Source organism: Seriola dumerili, unplaced genomic scaffold (assembly GCF_002260705.1).
Source record: "Seriola dumerili isolate Sdu_G_001 unplaced genomic scaffold, Sdu_1.0 BDQW01000068.1, whole genome shotgun sequence".
Taxonomy (NCBI): Eukaryota; Metazoa; Chordata; class Actinopteri; order Carangiformes; family Carangidae; genus Seriola; species Seriola dumerili.
Window position 1 is genome coordinate 13,513,893 of NW_019174323.1, and position 26,467 is coordinate 13,540,359.

The 26,467-nt window shown below is 42.8% G+C and overlaps 1 protein-coding gene across 1 annotated transcript; it reads right to left on the reverse strand.

The window, feature by feature from the left end:
- Window positions 1-28: 28 nt before the first annotated feature.
- itga3 (integrin subunit alpha 3) lies at window positions 29-26,148 on the reverse strand. The gene is made up of 26 exons (XM_022743462.1): window positions 25,870-26,148; window positions 13,594-13,721; window positions 12,124-12,206; window positions 11,129-11,378; window positions 10,826-10,924; window positions 10,377-10,581; window positions 9,590-9,783; window positions 9,005-9,093; window positions 8,771-8,904; window positions 8,382-8,471; window positions 8,227-8,294; window positions 7,850-7,986; window positions 7,572-7,718; window positions 7,343-7,440; window positions 6,781-6,949; window positions 6,430-6,504; window positions 6,253-6,332; window positions 5,868-5,945; window positions 5,615-5,717; window positions 5,100-5,276; window positions 3,706-3,840; window positions 2,996-3,109; window positions 2,668-2,763; window positions 2,466-2,591; window positions 2,084-2,239; window positions 29-1,692 (listed from the first exon to the last, which is right to left on the reverse strand). The coding sequence occupies exons 1-25, from the start codon at window positions 26,043-26,045 to the stop codon at window positions 2,129-2,131; spliced, it is 3,162 nt and encodes a 1,053-aa protein (XP_022599183.1). The 5' UTR covers window positions 26,046-26,148; the 3' UTR covers window positions 29-1,692; window positions 2,084-2,128.
- Window positions 26,149-26,467: the final 319 nt, after the last annotated feature.

Below are 26,467 nucleotides of genomic sequence, written 5' to 3' on the forward strand. Positions count from 1 at the left end.
CTGGTAGTAATTGAACCCCAAAGGCTGTTAAAAACAATTTAATTACTTGAAACTGCACAGTAAAAAACAAAACAGAAAACAACAACACCACCACAGAGAACAGAGTTTGTGCATTGGTTTCAGCCCTTCCCTATTTACTCAGAGTCAATGGAGCCTCTGCAAAGGCCACAGTCACAAGTCACAAGAGTAGCTGTGGGCTCTCAGGTAGCACAAACTAGAGTGCTAACACAACACTTAGTCCCATCAAAGACCGCTCGGCGACTGTCTTCTCCCGATCCACTACATCTTCAGTGCTGCAGGTTGGCCACAATGGCGTGGAAACAATCCAAGTGTCAGCTTACTGTCTCATACAAAAATACAAAGCTTAGGGTCAGTGAAACAACAAAGGCCAATGACATATGCATTCATTCAAATAGTCAATTCAACATAACTTGTCACTATGTACAATATACGACATAATTATCTATGCTGGAGTTTACGATACCAACAAGCCTCCAGACAGATACAGTACCATGTATTCTTTAATCCAGTGTTGTGACTCCCTGTATGCGATATAATTAACGATATTCAGACAGGTTCTTTACTGTAATAACACAGGACAGTGTAATAAATAATAATCAAGTGTGCTCCCATGATCATCATCATCAAATCCTGGGTAATTCTACATACAAACAAGAACCTACTTTTCAACTTGTTGCAGGGTTGCTCAGGCGACTCTTGCCATGGAATTTAATGTAGGCAATTAAAATATTTCATTCACCAGTGAGAGCCACTTTTTTCTCTGTACCTGTCTGTATTTTGTCAGGGAAGTAATATTTCTACATAGCTTGAAAATCACAAAGTCAGGTTCTGCATACGAGAGCCACAACCACGCACCGACATGCACATCACGTAAAGACACATCTTCACTCGTCACAGAGCGGATTCTGGTCAACATATTTTAAGTGCAGCTGGAAAATGACCTCCAAAAACGACAGATGTAGGTTTTTAAACCTTTACATAGCCTACACCAGCTGACCACAAAGTGATGCCTGGAGACAGAGCAGGAAGGGCATATACAATCACAGAGAAAATCAATGGACTCATTCTTCTGATTAGAGAGGAGAAACAGACATGGTGGCAATAAAACATGACGAATGGCCAGTAGATTTGCTTAGAGGATTCAGAAAGAACAAAATGGAAAGGAATGAGAGAATACATGCAAACACTGAGTAAAAACCTGCAACGTAATCAAAAACAATTTTACAAATTACTCTTGAATGCAACCCCAATTCCAATGTACAACACTGCATTCTTCAAAAATACTTAACAAATTACAATCTCTGAAACAAAAAAAAAAAGTTCAGTATATTGCACTGAAAGAGTTGATGAAATGCACTAAAAGATAAAGAAGTTTCAAATTGAATGCTTTATCCACAGTTGGTCCATGCACTGCAAAGTCCATGCGGCTCGACCGAACCCAGTGCTCTTTGTTTGTCCCGTGCCAGTGTGACAGTGAGTGGTTCAGGGTTCAAGGTAAAGGCCTCAGTAGTAGTAATGCTGCATCTCTGTCCAGCTGGTGATCCAATACTTTTTCTGTGGCTCCTCAGGCTGAAATCCCAGATTGAACTGATAGCGCTCAGCCTTGCGAATTTTCACCCCCTGGTGCTTTGGCATTATCCGGTAGTAGATTGCTCGCTTAAAGAATCCAAGCTGGAGGGAAAAGGGAGAGAGGGAGGTGACATTAAACAGGATGCACTGAAGTGGCAGGGGAGCTGGGACAGTTGACAGGTCGAGAAGAAGATTTTAGGATTCAGAGGCTGAGGAAAATCAGGTTAGGTAACAGAGAAAGCCACAATATCCTACTGAGTAAGATGGAAAAGATGGATGAAGTAGTGAAAACAAAAGTGATAGAAAGCGATCAGCAGCGCCATGCACAGTATTAGCCTGAAAGGGAAACAGAATAAATGTTAGTTACAGTAACTACAAGAAGCTAGTGTAAAGTGAAGAGACAGAAAGTGAAGCGGTAAGTTAAGTGACACCCCAAGCTTAGTGCTGTCATTAAAAGAGTCCATAGAAAATCCATTTGAAGGGGTGTTTTTACCCATAAGCCCCACTGGTGTGTGCTGTCTGGGGACCCATGGGGGCCTCAGTAGTCCTCAGTCAGCCTCTCTGTCTCAGAGGGCTGGATCTTCATCTCAGCCTTCTGGGCCTTGGCCTCATACATCTCCCTCCTGCTGGCCCTCTGGAAGAAGCCACACTGGGGACGGACGAGGAGGAGGAGGAGGAGGGTGCATGTGGAGGGAGGGGTAGGTCAAAGGTTAGACTAATGGCTTGATATGGAGTTTGTAGACGTGAGATGAATGCGTCAGCAGCTATCATATAACCCAAACAGGATGTTTGTACATACGGAGAGATTCGGAGAAAGTCTGTGTCTGCAGATTCACGACATGTCTGTGTACAAGAGCGATGATTTGTATTCTCACCTTCCATAGTATAAGAATAATGATTCCTAGTAGTACAATTCCAGCTACTGCTGCTGAGATGATGATCCACAGCGGGAGCTCATAGGGCGTCTCCACTCCCTCCACTGGTTTTATTTCTACTTTGAACTACAAGAAAGGTGGAGACAGTCAGGTAAAGTCATCGCTATCATCTTCGTAATCATTGTCATCACCATTTACCCACCGTGGTGGTCTGACTGTCCATCCTGATGGTTGGTTTATCTGTAATGAGCTTCAGTGTGGCTTCACCTTTGACCATAACTTCAGCGTTGCTGTAGTCCTGCAGGAACACACACACACACACACACACACACACACACACACACACACACACACACACACACAAACAACATCAGAACATTTTCACATAGAAGTAAAAGGTTGCAACCTTGGAAAATACTATTGAATTACAAGGTCTCTGCCCAGTTTTTGTGTGTGTGTGTGTGTGTGTGTGTGTGTGTGTGTGTGTGTGTGTGTGTGTGCCCGTGTGTGGCTGCAGCTGGTGAACAAACCTCGAGCATTGTACTGTTCCACAAACGGGACCGGACATAAATCTTGGCTGAATCCGTCATGTTGAGCAGTGGGCAGCGAAACTTCACGCATCTCGCTGTCCCCTTGGAGCATTCCTTCAACACACGATGAACACCAACTGAACAAACGTGGACAACTACAGTATTTTGCTTTTGTGGATTTTTTCTTTTTAGGTTGTACAGAAGCTGAATAAGCAGTATTCAGTGCAATAAATCCTTGATACTGTAACTTCTACAGCCTAGGAGCACTGACAGTAAAAGCCAGTTCTGCTGTTACAGGAGTTCAAGGGAGACTATACTATGCTATAGGACATGTGGAGTGAAAGTAGGCCATTGCTGGTGGTATTGAGACAACATGTCTCAACAAATATTGGACGGATTACCATCCAATAATCAAAACATGTAAATTTATCTGCATGTTTCCTTATTATCTACTGTACCATTCAGTTGTAAAATTGCAACAAGTTCTTATTTATTTATCGTGATTACGCTCAGTGTACAATAACGTAACATCACTGTTCATAATGTACTTGGGACATATATGGATATTGTAGTGTCTGTAGTGTCGTTCTGTGTGTCTGCTGAGGGGGAGAGGTCTAACGTGAAGATCTCACCCTGATGATCAAATGTATTAACTTCCAATGACGCGTGAAAGCTTTTCACGAGAGCGCTCAGGCAGATCCTTTTCTTACCAACAGGTAGCTCTCTCTTCGGTGAGTGACCAGTGTGATGGCCGCCTGTGGCTCAATGATTTGTGACGGGGTCATATCAAGAGCATCATCCCCCACGATCTGCCGTTTAGTACGCCTCGGCCCGCTCCCTGACAACTGGAAGGCGAGAGGGAGAGAGAGGGAGAGAGAGGGGGGAAAATGAATGAAGGAAACAGAGGAGACGGAGACATTACATCACAGGGTTAGTAGTAATTACTGGTTTTGATAAAGACATTACCAAATTCTTCTTAGAATAGCATTGTCATTTTCACCGTCTATATGTAGGCCACACGCATTATGATTTTCTATTTGGGGCTCTGTGAGGTTTGAATGTGGCGACACAGATGTTTTTTCCAAAATGTATTTCTGAACAGCTGTGGTTTGGCTCTCAGACCATTTTCACACCACTTTTCTAACACTGACGTTTTACTCCAACTGCTCAGACTGCTTCACTTCACTCAATTACAACCTATGTCACAAGTCTGTACACAGCACAATACACTCAGCGTCAGTTGAGTACAGTCAGTTTTGCTTAGTGTCAGTGCACTTCAGAGAAATTCCTCAAGTGCTCTATTACATTTCCCAAAGGTACCTGAGAAATCAACACTGTCACGCTGTTTTTAGCCGTGCTGCTTTGCTCTAGAGACGGGAACATCTGATATTCCCCTCAGACTCTGCTGTACGGTGTGCTGAGCGTTAATTAGCGGAAGCTACTGCGCTAACATGCTAAAAAATTTTACCTGCTGTGTCATTGTGAGCTTGTTACCATGCTGACGTTAGCAACTACTTCAAAGCACCATTGTGCTTTAGTGCAACCTCACAGAGCTGCTAGCTGTACACTCTCACTGTTGTTCTTTGTCCAAGGCCTTTCATTAGAGCCTCTACCTCTGTTTATTTGCAACCAAGTTTGTGGCTTTTTCAGAAATGGGACATTTTTGGGATGTGCGTATTTCAGGGGTGTGGGCGCTTTCAGGACGTTGTACAGCATGGAAGAACAGAGAACAGAGATAGGAAAGATTGCAAGAAAAACAGGACACGCATCAAAGGTCCCAGGCTGAATATCAACCCAGTCACCTTTTCATGTGGTTTTCCATCTGAATCACTGACACTGATTTGTGCATTATAATCTGTATCTTTAAGCACTTATTTTGGGTTCACAGGTTACCTCAGTTCATGGGCGTAGGTTTGCATATTATATTTTGGGAGGACATAATTGTCACTACTAATATTTGAGTGAACTCGTTGTGTCTCTACCAGTGTTGAGACCAAACCTACGCCCTTGCCTCAGTTTCAATCTGCACACTGTAAGTGGAGTGACGCACATGAAGAAAAGTGCGTATTGAGGGTCTAAACCAAAGCTTAAAACAGAGCCTTACAGTCAGGTTAAGCATGTTGATGACTGGTTCAGGAGGTCTACATTCCGTCTCTGATTCCCCCGCAACGACGACCTTCGTCAGGTACAACAGCCACTTGCCGTTGGCTACCTCAAAGGGCCACTCAAACTCCACAGCCAGGGTGCCCAAGTCTCCCAGGGGCTGACCTCTCATGTTCACCTGGTGGAGAGTCAGACGGTCAGCAGCACAGAAAAAGGAACTTCAGCTGAAATCAAACCGATAGTGTGAAATAACAATATGGTGTAAAATAACAGTCAGAGCTGCACTGTAACTTTGCGACTCCTAAATAGAATCCACCCCATGGTCATGCTTACACCACAAACCATGGCTCACATAACAATCCTTTCCCCACGCAATATTAAACTTCTGAAGAATAAAAGCGTTGGCTCCAAAGACTGGGTGGGGATGAGGGAAATGTGGGTGAGCAGCACACATACTGTAGATGCAATATACAGTCGTGGAGGTCTAATATAGCCTGCGTGGTGAAGGTGACTCACATTGAAGGTGAACTCCACCAGACTGCCCACGTCACTGGTGTTTACCATGGCTGACTCGCCCATCACTGTCCCACCGAAGTTTGTTTGCACCAAGGCGTTTTCTCTGCACAAGGGTGAGAGCGAGAAATGAATGTACACTGTGCGGCTGTGGAAGATAATGTGATGTGACATTCAGTTCCGCGGTGTCCGTGGCATTTCTGTGCTCTTTACTGTATATACACCACGTCACGGGTTATTAGATAATGGGACTCACATGGAAAAGGAAGGGAGGATGGTATTTTCAATCAGCAGGCCCACTGGCACCGGCTTCAGGTCAAACTGTTCACTAACACTAAAGGAACAAACGTTATTATAGCACTGCACACCAGAATGTATGTCCGCAATAACATTACCCCTGACAATTAAAATGCAACTTTACATTTTGTACTAACAAAAGTTGAAAAGTAAAAGAGAAAAAAAAAAAAAACTATTAGGAACAGCTACAAAATGCTCCACTGCAGAATCAAAACTGAGACCCAAATTTGAACAGACGTCAATAAAAACTAGCCTCTAAAGTGCTGTATCACTTTAAAAATGAACTGGTACAATTTATGGACCCTTTAACCGTAGATACAGTATAAACAATCTCAAGCACTTACGTGGACAGAAGCAGCTGGGACTCGATCTCTTGTGTGTAAAGATTAATCCCTGATGTCTCAAACTTGAGGGAAAGTGACACCTGACAATGAAAGCAACGAAATGAGGAGAATCACAAACCAACCTGGGCAGAGGAGAAAAAAGGTCAAACTCTTTAAAAGACGGCTGTTAACACTCACATTCTCATTGGCTTTAAGCGGATTCCCCAGCTCACAAATCACTGTGTTTTCCAAAGTGCATTGTACATCACGGTCCTAAACACACAGTCAGCATATAGACACAGTGAACAGAGCTATGAGATTTAGCTGTTTAAGAAAGTGGGGATGCATGTGCAAGAAGGAGAAAGCAGTGTGGTGTTTACTGCTCTTGTGGAAATTGAAGTAAAGTTATTTTGTATCTTTATGATAAACAAAATGAACAATCTAATTGTGTAATTCTGTGTTTTCAATAAAAGGATTTAAGATCTGGCAAGAGGCACTAACTAATAAATGGACATTTCTCAGTCATCTGCTGCCCTCCAGTGGACGTACCGTTGACCTGACACCAGAGTATCTCAGTGCCTCAGGGATGGTGATGTTGAGCATGGCTTGATGGGCGTCCTCAGCCACCTTCCCCGCGGAAGGGATGTTAGTCACGTTCACCATCAACTCCACTATCCTCATATTGCTGTTGAACTGAAGAACCTGGAATTTGCCCTGCCTGGACACGCAGAACATGTATTATTTAATTATTATATTTTGATCAGTTACTACGTTCACATGCATTTAGCTTAGCATAAACTCTGAAAACAGGCAGAACAGCTAGCCTGACTATGTCCAAAGGTAATTGTATGGTAAACAAATGAGGTATAATGTGTTACATCCCTCTCTCCATTCTTTATGCTAAGCTAATGCTAACCGGCTGCTGGCAGTAGCTTCATATTATATCGTCGTAACTTCTTGTCTAACTCTTGGCAAGAAAATGAATGAACTTATTTCCCAAAATATTGAGCTAAACCTTTAAATGTTTCATATCGTGTGAAATTTTCTTCTGTAGCAGCTTTAAAAACCATTTACAGCTAATGACGGCGTTGTTTTCAGATTTTCATCTCACCTGGGATACGGCTTTTTATCGCTGTCAACAAACTGGGCTCTCAGCTTCAGGTTACTGCTGCATTTGTTGTCTGAGCCACACTCCTTCTGAAAGTTAATCTGCAGGAAATTGAACAAAAAGGATTATATCATACCTTACAGAGGAACTATCACATATACTGTACATGTGCTTCCTTGTGTAAGTTATTAAAAATGTGGTATATGAATGAGGCGTATGCGCCACACCATACCTCAGTTCTTTGTGTGAGTTTCTGCTCCTGGCTCAGGACTGGGAAGAAGTCCAGGTTCTGGAAGGAGCGTCTGGATTTTGGTTTTGGTTCATGTAAGGATATGTTGAGGAAAAAGACCACGGGTTCCAGTTTGTCCCTCACAGGCTCCTGTAAATTCATTTCAAGAATTTAACACTAGACTTTGGCAACAGCAGCTTTTCAGTGAAAAAATTTACAAACGCATGAACGTACACAGCAAGTAACACATTTCTTTTTTTGTGTATTTGTAGAAACCTTACCATTACAAACAGCTTTAGAGTGTGACATGTGCGTTTGGAAGACGGCAGGCTAAGGAGGCCATTATAGGTGTCACCCTTCTCGAAACGAACTCGTGGACTTCTCCTCTCCATGTCCGCCTTCACTGTGTAATTCAGCGCTTTACAAAGTGCAAACACACACAGTACATTAAATAACGCTGCAGCAGGTGTTAACCTGATAATAAAGCAGTTTCATGTAACATAGAGAATTCACATCAGGATCTGTGAGCGGCCAGCGGCCCAGTGTCTCCACACATTTTAACTATAGATATAGATATTGGTTCAAAGTTGCAGCCTTTATTTATGCAATTTATTCATTTACACATTACAAGTCGTTTAAGAAAAGGAAGCCTGCTTACTGATATTTTTCTTGAAGTCTTTGTTTCCATTGCTCAGAGTGAAAGACATACACAGAGTCACTGTAATGCTGTGAAACACAAAGAGACGTTAACAACCATGAGAAGAAAGTGAATGAGCCAGTTTCAGAAAGAGATGATCTGAGACTGTATCTCACCATGGCGTATTTCCAGGACACTGATTAGGGTCCACAATCTTAGGCATGACTACGAAGTCCTTTGTTAAGTGGATGACTGGTCGAGCTCTGCAAACAGTTATACTAGTTATATCATCATCATCATCATCTTATGAAGGAAGTACACATATCTGTGTACTAAATACAAATCTGTATTTCAACTTTTACCAGGTGAAAACTTGAATGTTATCTTTTCAAAAACTGATCTTTTCTTTTGACTTAATACCATTTTCTGCTTGACCAAAGGTTTATCAACGGATTTTACAACGCCGTAGCTCACAGGACTTTCTTGATATATTAGACATTTACTAATCTTTAACAAAATAAAATTTTTCCCCTTTTATCACACAATAATTACATGTTTTTTCTTAAGCAGGGCAATGCGGTCGTCCAGAGAACCAATTAAGATGTCAGGGTAAGTGTTGTCATCCATGTCCATCCCTCCACTGATGGAGTAGCCGAAGGTACGGAATCCGTTATTGCCCACTGTCTTACCCTCAATCACCTAAAGAGGGCAACAATGATACATGAGAGATCAATACAATAAATGTGGGCCCATTCAGATTATGTCTGAAGAACATTCATGGCGTAAAGTCAGATGTTACCTGACTGGGCCTCTCTGAGACTCCCTGTTTACTTCCCATCCATATGTAGACCTTTCCTGAGTCGTGGAAAGGAGCTCCCACTGCAAAGTCTGCAGACAGTGACAATGGAGTGAAATATCTCAAGGAAATGTGCGAAGACAAGCTGCTGTAAACAAAATCAGTATATGGAATATATCAGCCCTCTAGGTGGCAGCATTGCGTCACCTAATGATGAGTTAATTGCTAGCCAAGGCAGTTTTGTACAGCTTTTCAACTGTCTGAAACGCAACAAGGTCCATTACGTTTCCCTGCTGAGATAACTGTGTCGCAACAATGTATAAAAAAAACAATCATGCAAAGTCCGAACCCAATGCTTCCTCTCTACAACAGCTGCATTCCTTTCCTGAGCAGAGCAGTGAATGCACCACCTTTTAGTTCAGTACATACAGGGTGTAGACAAAGCAATGGAAACACATCATAAACAAAAGAAGTCCCTACATTACCATTTCGTAGACTACATGATTTTGTAGCCACTTCTATCAATGAACCCACAGTCTGGAGTTTTTGAAGCTGTGTTTTCCACTTATGTTGCATTCAGAGTCATACCTTGGAATCCATCTTGGTTGATATCACCAATGGCAGCCACTGCAAACCCAAATCCAGAAGCCGACGGACCCTTCAGTACCACGGTGGCGTTCTTCTGGAAAGATCCATTCTCATTCATGAAGATATACACTGCTCCACCATGATCGTTCATACGGTCAAAGTAAAACGGGGCTCCCACAATCAGGTCATTCCAGCTGTAACAGGCAAAGGAAACATCCAAAACTTTACAAAACATTGTATTCCTTAAAATCCCATAGATCCAGCGGGGTTTGGTATGTAACAAAGTTAAGCTGGTTTAACTCCTGCATTAAAGGAGGCACGTGATTTCACCATGATGTCATGATGAACACCTTATCTGAGCTGCTGAAAGGACAGGTTTTCTTCTCTCACCGCGGCTCATGCATACATCATCATCATGCATTCTCTGCATAACAGGGCTTATCAGAGCTATGGAGTATCTAACCATGAGCTCAAAAGATCAAGATACAGTTACAGTCAATCTATTAAAACATCCACACATAACACTCGTGCTTTTCTTCTTTTCCAGCTGTGAATTTAGACTCTTGAGCAGCTTGTGGTTGAAGTTCGGCATCTGATGGAAGACAGTTTGATTCTAAATTAATGGGATGCCATCTGCAATATGTTTTGGTCCTCTGCACTGCAGCTTGATGCAATTATCTTTCCTATAGTTGTAGGATAGTGTTTAGATTTCCTAATTGTACTCTATAAAAAAAAGAGAAGGCTAAAACAGAACCAGGTTTTACTGATCAATTGTGTAGAAACGCACTCGTCATTGTTGAGGTCGGTGACAGCAAGGCTGCTCCCAAAGTACGAGCCCACTTGTTCCCCCCGGATGGTGAGCACCGATTCAATGCCCTTGTCATTCTTTGTCCCAAACACCACAGAGCCCTTGGACTCATCCCTGGGAGACCCTGTCACTACTGTGTAGTCGTCATGGGTCAGCAGCTTCTTCTCTTCGAGAACTGAGTAACCTGTGGTAAAGAGCGTTAGAGATTCACTGTTAAACTGTCATCTGACCTTTGTGAAGGTAATACAGGCCTTTTTTCCAATATCATAATAAAATGTGATACACCTGACGTTCTCTAATGAAAACCATCTTTGCTTTTCTTTTGTTTTTATTCTCTTGTTATTCATACTGACAGCTAGGTTTTCATCCTGTTCCCCAGTGATCTTATAATTAATATGATGCAAAAACACAATGACTGTAATATTCACCCATATAACTGTATCGCTTTTTCAGCTGGCCAAAGTCTTTGCCTATCGAGTCCCAAGCGTTCAATGGATCCGGATCTCTCCATGTTACGTGAACATTTCCTTTATAACAAAGCAGAATCAGAAAACAGTGTTAAAATCTGCTTCACGCACAATGGACAGGTTTCCCAGACAGAGAATAATCCCAGAGTTAGACTAACACTAGCTATTCTTGGATGTGTTTAATCCCTGTCTGTGAAACCTGCCCATTATTTCAATGTTAAGTAACAAAAACCCTCCTTTCGGCATTAACTCCTCAGTGCCCACCTTGCCACACGTAGCTGCCTGTGGCGCCGATGTAGACATCAGTGTCTGTCATGCCGCCTGAGATGCCCATGTTGCACATGCCCTCGAGCTCCAAGTCAAAGCTAGGGTTGCAGACCTCGTAACTGTAAGTCTGCCAGTCATCGTTTGGGTCGTAGGTCAGATCGTTACTCCTTACATAGCACTTCCCTATCATCCGCCGCTGCTCCTCTGTGCCGCCTTGGATGATCTTCACATACCGATGCCCACATGCCTGGACACCAGAGAAGAGGGTGTATTCTAGGATGTTATGGACTGCACAGTCGTTCTAAGTTACAATGTGGCTAAGACAGAAAAAAATGTAAATTAAATGGCCATTAAATTAAATCAAAACCCCAAATAATTCCCTCATACGTAGGACAGCAATTATCACTTCTACAATAACAAAATTCAAGAAAGAAAACAGAAAGCAACTGAAACATTATATGATGTTAGCACCACGCTGCTATATAATACAAAATAAATAACTTCATTTAACTGTAGTCTGTGCTGTACTAACAAAAGCAAAAACATCTAATGAAAATAACACAATAAAGAGGAGGATGAAAAACATTCTTGACGATAAAGTCTGGCAGTACTGGAAATTAAATAAGTATCATATTCTAATGGTTAATTCACCAAAATGTACAGTATGTGTATATTAATAATTAAAAACATCAAAAGAAACATCAGTGTCAACAATTCATATCAAAAGGAACAAAAGAATCCCTCAGGAAAAACATAACCTCTTACTCATGATCACGAACATGACTCGGCATGGCATTTCCTACCTGCATTTGTTATGTCTTGTGTGTGTGATGAGCTGTGTGCCACTCATCTTTGACACAAGATAATTAAATACAAAAGAGTCTTATTTCCACCCTGCATCCCGTCGATGCTGCAGTGAGTGCAGCTGTATACTGTACACAGTACATCACCTGTGACACTGACTAATGGAGTAAAACAGGATGTCATCTCACCAGCACACGTCCCCCCGGCTGGTCCCTCTGACTGGCCACTGTCACGCCCAGCCACATGCCCTCCACCATCTCAGAAGGACTTGCTGTAGATGTGTCATAAGGGTCAGGGTCATGTACAGGGTTTAAAAGGTAACTATCAACATGGAACTACAGAGAAAAAAATACAGTTGAACATCCAGATTACTGAAATGTTTTGTCTTTTATTTAGAGAATAGTATCACCCCCATGTTTCTATTGTTATTTTAGAGTCACATTTTCACCAGTCAAACCAGTATACACTCCATATTCAACCATGTCCAGTCATCCATCATATATATATATATATATATATATATATGTAAAAAATCATCATGATTATGGGGATCACAGTCACAGGAAAACCAACCTAAACAGATCCGCCTGGCTCCTGCCCTGACAGATATTAACCTCAAAAATGTACTGTGACTGCAGCGCCCGTCACTCCAAGCTCAACATTAAAAGAGACGAGGAATCCTTTTATTATGGTTCTTACTTTTAGCCTCCGGCTCGCCGTATTCACCTTAAGGTAGAACAGCGGTAAGTCTATCAGTTAATAACCTTCAATTAAGAAAGGATGCGCTTTCAGAGTTTCATATCCTGAAGCTCGTCGTGTAGGTGCAGCAAATGATCCTGAATGCTACGGAACATGCCAGGGATCAGACCCTGAGACAGACACACGAGCTCTGTTCTCAGTGAATAAAGAGGAAGTTAGCTGATTTTCATGGTAGGTTATAATTTACTGAAAGGGAACTCAACAGTACCTGTATTTGTCAGAAGGAAACAGATTTTCACTCATAGGTTAGTTTCCTTTTGGGAATACACCTCAGAGTGTGAATACAGCTGTATAAATACCTTTTGTGGCTTTAAAGGAACCTTTCGCAAGTCAGAGAAAAATACCCCATAATATGTCCTCAGTTAACTTGCAACAAAGTTCTAACAAAAGCCTGCGTTAAAAACGAATGGCATTAAGTTTGAAATATGTGTTAAGCAGGCAATGGAAGTGGACATATTTCAAACTGGAATAACTCTGTTGATCCTTTAGCACAACCATCTTTTCATAAAGGTCATACTACAACAACAAATACCTACAAAACTAACGCAAAATAGCAAGTGTTAGCCCGCTAACATGCTACACTGCAATTGTGAAGAATGTAAATATTATAGGCTACCTACTAACCTACTGAACTTTAGTATGTCAGCATGCTAATGTTAGCATTTGGCTCAAAGCACCGCTGTGTTTGAAGGCAGCCTCACAAAGCTGCTAGCGTGGCTGTAGTATTATTATTTTTTACATCAATTCTCCTCTCACACTCTCCCTCATCTTGGATTCTGCTAAGGTGCAGAATGCAGTCAACTATACTGAAGCTTTACTGTGAACCTGTACAGAGAAACTCTTCCTCTGTTAAATACCAAAACAACTCATCACATCTGAGAGGTCTGCGCCATGCTTACTTGTGCTGACCAGGTCCATCCTGGTGCAGTCATTGGAGACTGTGGTAAGGGGACAGGAGTACACAGCACCTGTCTCATTGACATTTTGTAGAGATTGGGCTTTCTCCTTGGGTGCCCCTGCAAGAAGCCTGAACACACAAAGACAGACAGAAAGAGAGGGAGAGACAGATAAAGATTATTACCGCTAGATCATATCAGGGTCGTGCCATGGTGTTAGACAACACAGTGCAGAGACAGTATCAGCAACATAAAAAAGCTAGACGATCTCCCAGATAATCCTGCTAGTCTAAACACAGCAACAGAATCCTGCAGGTTCATATTCTAGTACATTCAATATGCACAACTTTTTTTTTTTTAATCCAGCATTTAACCGGAGGACATTTTTTTTAGGACACCTAAGTTAATGAGTGTATTAAACACACAGTACACATGACGTGGGAAGAGCGGAGCAGTCAGAGAATGACCCGTAACAAGTCTGGGCACCACACACACACAAAGACAGACACACAAACTAGCTTCTTGGTGATGGACCTGATCTTTTTGTCCACTCACCCAGACACTCCCTACATCAGCACCTTTTAACACACCACAAGAACTTTGAAGTAGAGGGATTACCCCCTCTGCAAGGCCCTGTGCTGGGACAACACTATTTACTGTCAGCATGAGATTTATTAGCTCCACTTTGTAGGCGGAAGGTGCAGACAGTCTTGTTTTCAGTGTGTGTGAGACGTGGCCTGCTGCACTATGCGGGAAGCGAAAGCAGACAGTAGTGTAGTGGTTTGCGTTGAGCACATTCAAACTTTCTGAAAAAAACCCTCAGACCTTTCTGGTTGAATGCCAACATGATACTGGCAGTGGTGGATAATAAAAAGTGCAAATTGGTGAGTCAAGGTGTTAGTCAAGCTTGTGAGTATATTAACTGCAACTGCGGGGTAGCTACCTTGATAAGCAAGAATAAATACAGATAATGGGTGCAGACTTAAAAGACCCCTCAACAGTACAGTCATTGTGCCTTCAAATCAAAATCATGAGTCAAGCCTGAATTGTTCCAACTTGAAGATGGATTATTTGTTTCTGAGTTGAGTCATGACGGAAGGACTCCGGAGGAACTTGAAAAATGTTGCATAGATTTTGTAAAATCTTGTTCATGGTGAGCTACTCGTGCTCAGAGGTTATCCTCAAGTTATGAGGTGAATTTTCATCCTAATGAGGTGGTGTGCCAGTCTCCACCGCTCCACCACTGCCTACTACTCATCATGAAAACATCTTAAGAGCCCAGACAAATATATTTTTGTTTTGATGCGTCACCTGAACATGAACAGACTGAAAGTTTGGTTTTGCATTGAAAACCACCTTGTGAGTTGGTTTCCTGCTGCTAATCTTAGATTGAATCACCTCATTACTGATTTGAAACTTAACCATATGGGTGATGATAAGATTTCTAATCCTGGTTCATCAGTAGTGGCATGAATTTTACTTTCATCTAGTCTCGTTACACCCAGGATGAAAAATAATTTGGACCAGAATTACATGAAAACGACGACATTACGTCCTCTGACTACAATATAATATCCCTAAACTTTACATTGAATATTTCCAACTGATGCATGAAAAACAGACATCCCCACGCCACGCCTGCGTCATTTGAAACAGGTACAATTATCCCTTCTTTCAGCTACCAGATGTGCATTATCAGCAATGAATCAATTATCTTGCCAGAGTGATGACAACCAGAAAGAGCCAAGATGGCCTCCGTGGGCCAGCGGTTTTCAGCTAGACTGGGAGGAAGTGGCCTCGGTTCAGGTAATCATTCATCAATGTAGACAGCATCTGAGATTCCACAGAGGTTTGTAGACGTTAGTAGGACCGGTAGATATGTGGAGAATCAGGGCCACGGAGTCCCACTGCGAGTGTGTGGAGGCCTACTCTGTAATCTATAGTGTGAGTGTACAATAAGCACATGAGCGGGTAGGTGTGTGTTTTCAGTTTACATGACTTGCCTTTCTTCTACTTCCATACACATTAAATCAGAAGTCATGGCCACCCAATGTGTTTCTCAGCTGTAAGCGGCACAGAGTGTCTCCAAACACCAACTTACAAGGTTAGCCGGTCTTGTGGGAGAAAACCAAGCAGCGCAAGAGAGAGCAGGAAAGAACAGGGTCAAACCAGAGGAAAAGCAAAACTCTTACAAAACACTTAGAGATCAGTTAGTGTGAACTTTGCTCACATTGAATAGAAATTAAGAGGAATTGGAGCCCAAAGTCCAGTGCTAATCACGCATGCTTCGGGAAGGCTTGGCCTTGGCTTCAGGAAGTGTTTTTCTGTAGCAAACCAGACAAAAGGATCGACCTCATAAACATACTCACCGTCGTCTTACTGTCTCAGCAGAGCTACGTGGGGCCACCTGTGTTTGTTGTGGAAATTCAACACTGCAGATTGATGCCACCAGGATTGACATACAGTGGACACACAGCTTTACAACTGAGCTGTGGCATTTTCAGCCAGAGTAAAGCTGGTGTTACAGTTTTATGGGAAACACTTCAACCGAGGGAATAGTTTGATTATTTTGGTAAATACACCTATGTGCTTTCTTTGCGGAGAGTTAGATGAGACGATTGATACAGTTCTCATGTCTGCACGCTAAATATGAAAGTGTAGGCAGCGGCCAGTCAGCTTAAAGGCAGGGGAAACAGCTAACATAAAGTCTCTTTGCTGCCATAATAACAGAATACCATTCTTTAAATTTGCAAAACATAGCCAGCTAGATCAAACGCTATCACTAGCCTGTCCTTCATTTCGCTGTCGTCAGTTGGAATCAGGAAAAAAACAAACTGTTTTTCAGATTTTTGGCCTCGGGTTCTTCAGTTTGGATTTGAAGGGATTTCTGTCTCAACCCATGCGTCAAAACGACCAAAACCTGAGTGACAAACAGTTGACTCAGCCATGACAGCACATCTAATTTCCTGTCCTGTTCCAAACGCAACAATGTGTGCTCTCCTCCTATGTACCTCCCTGCTCATCACCTCCTCATAAACATGCTGTCAAAGGCCCGGGGAAGGGAAGGGAAGGGGAGGGAAGAGGGGCTGCTACATTCCTCCTCTGAGGACATGTTGAAATTTGCCCCCTCTCCCTATGAAGTGATCCGAACGACTGGCTAAACCAAACATTTACTGTGGCAAACACACCCAGCCAAGGTGAGCGTGGCTGCATTCCTCTCTGAAGAAGGGAGTTAGGTGAACTGCTGCGTATCAGCGGTGTTTAAGCAGAGGTAAGCTCATCTGGTCATCTTAATCAGCGCCGACTGAGGGCAGAACACAGGAGAGGAGCGGGAGGAGGTATTAAAAAGGGAGTGAGCGGCAAAGGAAGAGGGCAAAAAAGGGTGATCGCTCCTTGTCAGGTAGATTCTCATCCTCTCACCTCCTACCTGACTATTTCTGAATAACCAAACTAAATTAAAGATAACTCAAAACCTTTTGTATGACATTTTCTCCTTCATCTCATAGGCTTTTTGTAAGACAACAAGAAGAGACAATAAGCAGGGCCAGTCAGTCACAGAAGACCATAGCGCAGTCTCATTCATCTTCATCTGGATCCAGTCTGAACACGATCATGATGACACGTAACTGGCACACAACCTCTCACCCTGCTGGCTCTTCCCTGTGTAAATACTCATGAAAGGGAAAGTGAGTGGGTGACAAAGAGGCCGAGATGGAAGAAGGAAATTGGAGTAAGATTAAGAGCAAAAGCAGGAACTTAATGCTTCTACCTTCGCTCCAAGTGTGCATTTATGTACTTGTATACTTTTGCAGTATGTAGCTGTGAGTGTGTATGAGTAAGTTAGCCGTACACACGAGATTGATCATCCGTCCAGATACAGCTTAGGGCAACCTGTTTGTCACAGGGTGCGGCTGTGGCCCCCAGGGCAGAGAAAAAGAATCTAACCTCAGCCTGTGTTTCACTATCAGAAAGGCAACTCCTTTACCTCTGGGAAAGATATGCAATATAAACAACACATGATGTAAGAAGTCACAGTTAGTCAGATTACTCTATATTACAGTAGTTACAATTTTTTCTATCTTTCTACCAGTGTCACTCCCCGTATAATACAGTATGGAGAAGTAGACAAATACTGCGGGCGATGATATGGTAAATCGAGCCACATCCTCAGGATGTGGATTCTTAACAACACAACGAACACAGTTATCTGATCCAGTCACGATGCTGCTCTGATGCATCATGTAGGGCAGCCCCAGGTCTACCTCCTGTGCAATTAAAAATGTGATGCTTCAGGCTGCTTTTGTCAGACCCACTGGAAACAAGTAGACACACGCAGCTGTTGCCCCTGGTAACGAGGTGTTGTTGTATAAGGATGGGGATGGACAGTTCTGAGGAGTTTCAGTGATGTGAATGGGAGACGGAAGTTTTAACTGTTGTATGGTTTTTTTCTGGCAATGCATGAACTCTCTGCACACGAGACGGTTTGTCATTTTGCCAAACGTTGTTGCTGCTTGTGAAAGATTTGATTCAGGCCCTCGAGTGCGTGTTCACAGTTTGATAACATACAGATGGAGCCCACGCTGGCCTCTAAATGAGAGCACACAGACCTGAAAAAGGGGAAGGTCTTTATACTGTATATACAAGCAGTTTGAGTGACAAATATTTGTGAGAAATAGACCTTAGCCATTACTTTATCTTACTGGTATTGGTTATTTTCTGTGTAATTAGATACGGCTGCTTGTTGAAGAATATAAGTGGAATAAACAAGCAGAATAAGAATAAAAGTGGTTTTCCTCTCATTGCAGCAGATACAGGTAAGGAACAGACACATAAACACTATTAATCCTCACCCTTAATCCTTAATCCATTTCACACACAGATATACAGACGCACTCACCTACACTGTATCCTCAGTATTTTTCAGAACGGTATAAAGCTATTGCACTAAAAGCAACTCATTTTGATTCCGGGGAAACATTGCCACTTAGACCCACTAAGTAAATAAATGGAGATAATATTGAATGGAGTGACTCAATTTGAAGATTGAATTAAGCATGAGAACAAGAGGAGACCAGGGCTGCGATCTCTTTATGCTCTAGTGACGGTGTAATGACTTTACTGAAGGATGAGAGGATGAGGTTTATATAGACATGGTGTGTTACAGTGTGGTCCACAATTACTGCGCTGACGGTAAGAGCACGTAAAGTCGTATGATGAACGTGTGTGTGTGTGTGTGTGTGTGTGTGTGTGTGTGAGTTTCTGCCTGTAACTGCTCTGCTCCTGGTGTGGTTTCATTGTACTACAGCAGCACTCTGATAAATCCAGTTCTTTGTAATTCCAGGAAACACTCTCACAAAGCAGTAGGTGGGGTGGGGAGAACGAACATTTCTATCAGGCTATTCACAGTGAGCACGCCTTGCTGTTAACACACTAACTCCAGTGTGTGCCTGTACAGAACATGGCTCACGGATGAGTCGTCTCTGGACAAACAGCGACCGGACGGTATCGACCTGCTGCAAGTAGAACAGTGTTGGTCACTCAGACGTGCCCTCACAGCACCTGTGCTTCTCTGGGCGTTCACGTACTGTGTAACAATATATATGTATATAATCACTAAGATATCAATAAGGATATTTATATATCAAGACAAATATGCAAATTAACATCAAATAATCAAACTAATCTCTGTTCCACTGTTGTGCAACTACAATTAAAGCTTTATCCGAATGATGAATTTTGGACAATATTTATTTGTAGAATAAAATCTTGTCATCACAATATGATTCAAATGAAAGTCAATAAACAATAACATGGAACTATCACACATCCCAAACAACAGCATCCAACTACAAAAATGTAATCCTCACAACCATCTGCATACAGCATGATCTACATTAAGGCTTTACATCGCACCAAAGGGAAATAAACCTGCACTATACCTGTTGTATTAAGACAAATCCTTCAGTACAACTGTCAGAGGGTGTAAACTAACAGAGCAAACATGCACAGAGTGAAAGGAAGTTGGTGGTGATTTGTGGGCACACCTGCACAATCATATACGCACCACTGAGGGCGGTTGTGGTTCAAATGTAATCTCACAAACAGCAGCCCATCACAGTCAATCTCTTCTTTTGTTTCTAAAAGACAAAATGTTTGTTTTTTTAAGTTCTTGCCCTTCAGTTCAGCCTGGTATGACTTTTCATACTGTCGCTGTTGATGGAGACGCAACAGATTTTAAACAGCGAAGCAGACTATGCATAGAAATTATAAAAAGAGGGAATGAAATGCTGACATCAATCTGATAAATTGTAATTTAGTCCTAAGGAAAAAACATATGACAGATATGAAATGCAGTGCATGCATTACTGCTGATCTGAAGAGGAAACGGCACAGAGCAACTGGGTAGTGTTAAATAAAATGAAATATTACTGTCCCCCTGTGTTCTAGATAGACACACATGAAGGCAGGTCTACCAGAGTATCTCAGCTGGGCAAACATCCTGTTTGAAGCCCACCATCTGCCATGGGTGAAACAGTAACAAGAGAGCAAACTCATTTAAACCCAGTGTGACAAATTAAACATGGCAGGTCATCCCCTGATAATAAGCTAACTCACTTTTCATTAGCAACGAGTAAAACCTGACAAGGACAATGCCATGTTGGCTCATGTCTGTAGGATGGTCCGCTTACTAAGCCCACCCAGTGTCTGCTGTCGCTGGATGAATGATGTCACCCCCCCCCCACACACACACACCGAGCTGACAGGGAGAAATACACACAAATGTATGCATGGAAACACACACACACACACACACACACACACACACACACACACACACACACAGCTGGACGCCACACCAGCACACATCCATGCTGCAAACTCACGCCATGCAGCTATAGAAGAAATCACCAGAGACTCACAGTATCAGTAACAGTGTTCCCATTAACATTTGACCCTGCTGTACATACAGGGTGGGGGGGGGTGGGGGTGGAGGGGGGGTGTGGAGGGGAGGGGGGGTTTACAGGTGGACTACCTCACAGCTGTAACAGAGCTGACTGCAACACTGTTAGCGTGCCTGCATGGTGCCAAGTTTTCGCTCAGATATTACTCTGCTTATATAAAAGCAGAGCGGGTATGAAACATCTGTTTTTGCTTGTTTTCACCTGCCGGGAAAATCTCACCAGATTCTACTTTTATTAGCAAACTGTGTAGAAAATAGTCAGAGGACATTTTAAAAACCATTTTCAGCAGGTTTTGTATTTGCAATGACAGACAAACACTGACTTCCACATTCACATGAACAAGTGTAAACCAACACTTCACCATTTCCCCTTGATGGTGATAAATGGGATCAAGAGAGAAAAGAATTGAAGCATGTCGTTTTTCTAGCTACAGGTAACCCTCATTAGCCCAGAGGCCAGCTACGCCAGCTTCTTTTACATGCCGTTTTGGGGCATTTGTACAACCAGGGGAGAGAAAAAAGGGATCTCTTACAGTTTTGTTAGGATAGAAACAGTCTTCACTGCAGGTATTTCCAGTGAAAGCCCCACCGTAGAGAATCTCCTCTGTGGAGATTAGCAGGAGGCCCGGGGTCCCGCTGGGATCCATTTCAACACGTTATTAGAAGCTGTCATTCATTCTGCCGCTACACAAAATGCAACTCATGCCATTACCAACTGATTGGATACAGGCAATAAACAGCTTAAAGATCAGGGCCAGTCTCCGTGGACAAACTTGCATGTAACTTTAGTGAGGTCTGGTGCTGCTGCAGTGGCTTGGCCTGAAACCTTTAATAACTCCCAACAAAACTCTTTGTTCACAACAGCCTCTGGATTTTCTGCCTGTCTGCTGTTTGAGACAGTTTTTTATTTCATAGTTTTTACTGCTGGGATACACGTTTATAAAGGATTTATAAGATGTAACTAGTGGATTTTGGGCCCACTGGTAGGTTGGTTATGGCTTTCTCTCTTGCTAATAAGCCATCCTTTCTTTAATCGCATTAATCATTCATGAATTACAACTCACGGTATAAACCCTCTGTGAGTAAAAAAGCACCCGACAATAAGAACAATAACATTAATGCCAAACTGACTGACTGACCTACCAGCTAAATATTATTGTATTGCTTAATATACTTGAATCTCTGCTCTTTCAGTTTAATCCTATCAAATCAAACAAATCCAACATATTCATACTATCATTATTTTTGTCATGTGACCAGTAATAAGTAATAAATATGAGATATACAATATTTTATGCTGTTTACTACGCATTAACATAGTAAAAGGAGTATTATGTTTTAATAAAATATAGTTAGCTGCAATACATCTTCAACAGATCGAAAACTAAATTCAGTGCATATAGCAATAGCAGGACAATGTAGAAAAAACTGTAACTTTTCACACAGACACGTCAGTAACAACAGCCACAGCTGGCTTTCATGTAACACATGTATGAGGGTCCAATGGACAACACGGGACTCTTATCTGAAAATGTTTCACTGTGGCACGACACTAGTGCTCTGATAGTCCTACTTCACACACAAAGCCCACTAGTATTCACATGACAAGGAATGTTGGATCATGGCCAAGTTGGACATACCCACCTGCATCATTTACATGAGCCTGCACTACAGAATGTAATGTCATATAATGCATTAAGTCATTCATTTGAAGTTATACTTCCAAAATCTACTTTTGAGTATCAGTGCTGGGAGTACTCATTCAGTGTCTACACTGGCTCAGATATTTAAAGTTCACAGTACCGCTGAACGGCTTTTCAGAGTTCACAGCCCAGCACACAATACAGCAAAAATACCAGGGTATACACACATTCATACTTCTTCCTGCTGTGCAAACCCACAGCCACTGGAAAACATTGGAACTGACATGAATTGAAGCTGTTCTCTACAAAGTTAAGGGAGCAAATGTTTTGGATGGAGCTTCACCTTGGTGTCGTTCCAGGGCACTAATCCCTGTCTTTAACATGATGAAAGTTAAAGTTTAATACTAGAAGATTACTATGCAGGTTCTCTGCAGCACACCATCCTCATCTGTTGCATTATTGTTCACTTTGCAAATCAGATACTTAATTCCATCACTCTAAAGAAAAGCAGAGCCTGCGCCTGTGCAAACTGAACATCAGACTGTTCGTGACTATAAACCTTACAGCAATTCGACCGGTCTAATCTGCACGTCACAGCAGAAACGCGAAGGCCCCGTCAAATTAAATGGCTGACTTTCATGGCCTCAGGCCACAGCAGTCAGACAGAGATGAGCTGGAAAAGCAAAAGCACTTCAACTCTGATTAAGTATTCATCAATCAGAGGAATTAAATTCTTTTACTCAGGTTGCAGAGGTTCCCATCTATAAAACAAAGGGTTTTTGTCTGCAGAGGGAACAGAATGAGGTTAAATTCGAGAGTTTTGGTAAGATTATACGTGTTCCTCAACAGTCCTCAGAGTCATCATTCTCACTCCTGTCTTGTCTCAACCTGAAACCTGCCAGGTTGTGACTGTGCAGAGAGCGGTAATACATTCCAGGCATACCATGGGGTCAGGGGACTGGAAGAGCCAATAGGTGGCCAGCTGACTGCCCAGTCCCTCCTCCCTGCTACAGCAGAGAACAAAAAAGCCCTCTCAGGAAAAAAAAACCTCTTGGAGACCTTAAATGGGGTGATTCAAAGAGAATGGGAGTGGAGAGGTGAATACCCTGTACAAATTGGCCTCAGGTAGCTTCTAGATTCTTCAGGTGCGGCCCTCCCACAACCAAGTTGGTCTACTAATTAGTCATATACACCCCCCCCCCCCCCCCCCCCCAGTTCAAAATAATTTTTTTAAATTGCTTCAGCCGAGCCAAGATACACTTCTAGATTCAGACTAATTGGATAATAGTCTGCATCTTAAGAGGTTAAGAAAAATTTTTTATTGCACTCACTTAATTGCACAACTGGGAGTGGAAACCTTCTGCCTTGACTTTTATCTTAGACTCTGTCTGACTAATGCACGCACAAAAGGACAGCCTCTTGGAAACATGTACATGTTCATCATGTCACGACTGGTTTATATGCCAAGGTCTTGCATTTTTTAAATATTCACACTCCAGCTCGCACCAGTAATGAGAAAACCTGTGAGAAACAGCTCTGTGGTGCAGTGAGACAAATCTGGGGCCACAAAAGAAGCCAGACGACACAGAGGAAACAGACAGGACTGTAAAACCAGCCCAAACATGGGACACACTATCAGGACGTTGTTACTGTATATGTCTTAACAGAATCACAGAGTACACGCACAGCGAGGTCTGAGTACGGAAAGACTGTCTTTAGTGAGCATTGGTGTCTCCACAGATTACAAGCTCAGGCTGATGGAGAGGACACAGGTGAAGCAGGAGGCACTGCTGAAGGAAAAACACATACTACACTTGACACATTTCACAAGACACATTTTTTTTCTCATGAAATTCAGAATAAGTGGGAGAGGGTCACAACCACACCGAAGGGGAACGTTTAACAACTGTACGCTAAATAGGAACCTACAGCCAGCAGCAGGGCAGGTTCATGGTGAGTTAGTGTCAAATATATATCCTTATAAAACAGAACTGCAGCTGACCAATGAGGCTTTTTACAGACTGTTTTTCCCTATAGGCCTTAGAGTCTCATTACCACAGCCATGTGCTCCCCTTCTTGGGTTGCAGTCTGTGGACAGTGACTCCCTCCCTCTGGGGACAGGGCCATGATGGCACATTGATCTTGTGTCAGATGGACACTGCTATCAGTTCTATTAACTGGGGAAAATCTCTGCACTGCACATCAATCCACCCGTTCACAGAGTAGGCAGATAAGCCGTACACGCAGATTCACTTCACTGGGAGACAAGACAGAGGAAGTGGGCCCTTGTTTGCAATTTTCTTCCTGCAATATTCTTCAAAGCAGAACGAGGACACAGATAACAAGTTATGAACATGCTGTGTGATCATGGATGCGGAAGGATGGGGGGGGGGGGGGGGGGGGGGGGGGTACGGCGGTAATTGGCTGAGGGAAATCCTACCCTAAACAATGATACAGTTTGAGGAGCTTTCATTATAGACAGGAAAGATGCACAAATTCTTGTCCTCGAACATGAACTAGTCCTAAAAAAAAAAAAAAAGCATTTACTTTTATGTAAATCCTCCCAAACACTGTTAAATCCACACGAGCATTCATGTCATTGGTAATAACAACCTACGAGTGTTACAGGCCAATGAACACCTTTACTGCGAAACACAAGCTCACTTGTGTCTTAGGTGAATGTAATAGCCTGAGGATAGGTGGAATGAAAGTAGAGCAGGCTATGTCAGGACTTTCTGTGCATTCCTTCCACGCTGCCTGGATATGTTCACTGAACTCCTAAATGCACAGTATTAATACTTAATTTTCCCATGGCATAATAACATTGAGTCACTTTAGAAGCTACAGCCCAGACAAGCCCCCAAGCTGCTGTACAGTTCACCTGATGCAGCTGTTTCACCCGCAGCTATACAGTCCAGTTCAAAGAGGTGTGTAATGGGAATTATGACGTATCTCATTCAGCCATGTATGCATTTTTAACAAGAGGAGTCAGTCAAGGTTGGGGAAAAGATTGCTGCAGTGATTGAATGGTAGATGAAGGACAGAAATGTCAAAACAAGAGAGAGAGAGAGAGAGAGAGAGAGAGAGAGAGAGAGAGATTCGCGTAAAACTGAAACACTCAGTTTGACGTCTGTTTGACGTCTGATGACTGAAATGCACGACGTACTAACTTTATTCATAATGACCCAGGTAACAACCTCCGACGGGCAAATTACAGCGATTCCTCCTCTCTTACGACAGAGACACAAAAGGCTGCAGAAAACATATCTGACACATTTTGATTTGTATTGTCTCTGAGGATATAGGCCTAAATACATCCGCAGGGACTTGAACCGCTCCGGTATAACAGGTGGACTTCAGGAACTACTTTTCGTGGAGAAAAGGAAAGTGTGTGATGCGAAGTAAACCCTCCGAAGCGTTTAAGGAGTGTGTGAAGTGCAATTTACAAACGGGAGATATAGGTGTTAAAACGCAACATAAAAGGCTGTACACTCCAAAGGCTTCATCGCGGGGTTTTTAGCTCAGTGAGCGGACACAATGGTTGTTGTTTTTTTTCGTTACGCCTCCCGGTCTAAAGCAGGTGCGCAGCCGGTTTGACTGCGGACATTATTTTAACCTCTGAATTAAAAAAAGAAGTGGAGTATTTGTCTTTGACATGCGCAGCTGGTGACTTACAGGTATTTTTTGGAGCCCCCCGTCTGTTGATGCAGAGCGACTGAGAATCCAAAGAAGCTCCCTTTGGTTTTCCCCTCTTTGATCACAGGAAACCGTTCATCTACATTAAATCCGGTGCAGGTTGGCGTCCCCTGGTACACAGCCAAAACAGCGCAGAGTAACAGTCTCGGAGACATTGTTTAGGCTGTTTTTGCCTCCTAAGTGCAATGGGCTTCCCGCAGATCCACGATCAGCGTGAGTCCGGCACGGCACTCTCCCGCACTGAGCTCCAACAGGTAGACTGCTGCTTCACTGAGACCTCCCCATTGAGAGCCGCCTGTGCCCCCTCGCACTCAGAGTGTTACTGCCGAGGTGTCGGTGTCTGCCTCCCTCTGCCTCCCCCTGCTGCCCTCCCTTGCTCTCCCTTCCTTCCTCGTCGCCCTCCACACCCATTTGAAACAAGTGCACTTCATCGCCTCAGCATTCAGTCCGTGGATCTGCGGTTAGCCGTGTGAAACCGTCGTCTCTCTCTTTCTCCCTCCCTGTCTGCTTCTCTGTTTCTCACACGCACATTTTCCACCTGTTGAAGCTCTGAACTCACACTGGAAGGCAACACAAT

What these genes read in the sequence shown, in the direction of transcription:
- itga3 (XM_022743462.1), bottom strand. Translation starts at nt 26,045, where the DNA reads ATGTCTCCGAGACTGTTACTCTGCGCTGTTTTGGCTGTGTACCAGGGG. An exon ending in GACGACCGCATTGCCCTGCT is followed by an intron (nt 8,472 to 8,770) that starts TAAGAAAAAACA and finishes TATAACTGTTTG; the next exon opens with CAGAGCTCGACCAGTCATCC. An exon ending in TTATTCTTATACTATGGAAG is followed by an intron (nt 2,240 to 2,465) that starts GTGAGAATACAA and finishes GTCCGTCCCCAG; the next exon opens with TGTGGCTTCTTCCAGAGGGC.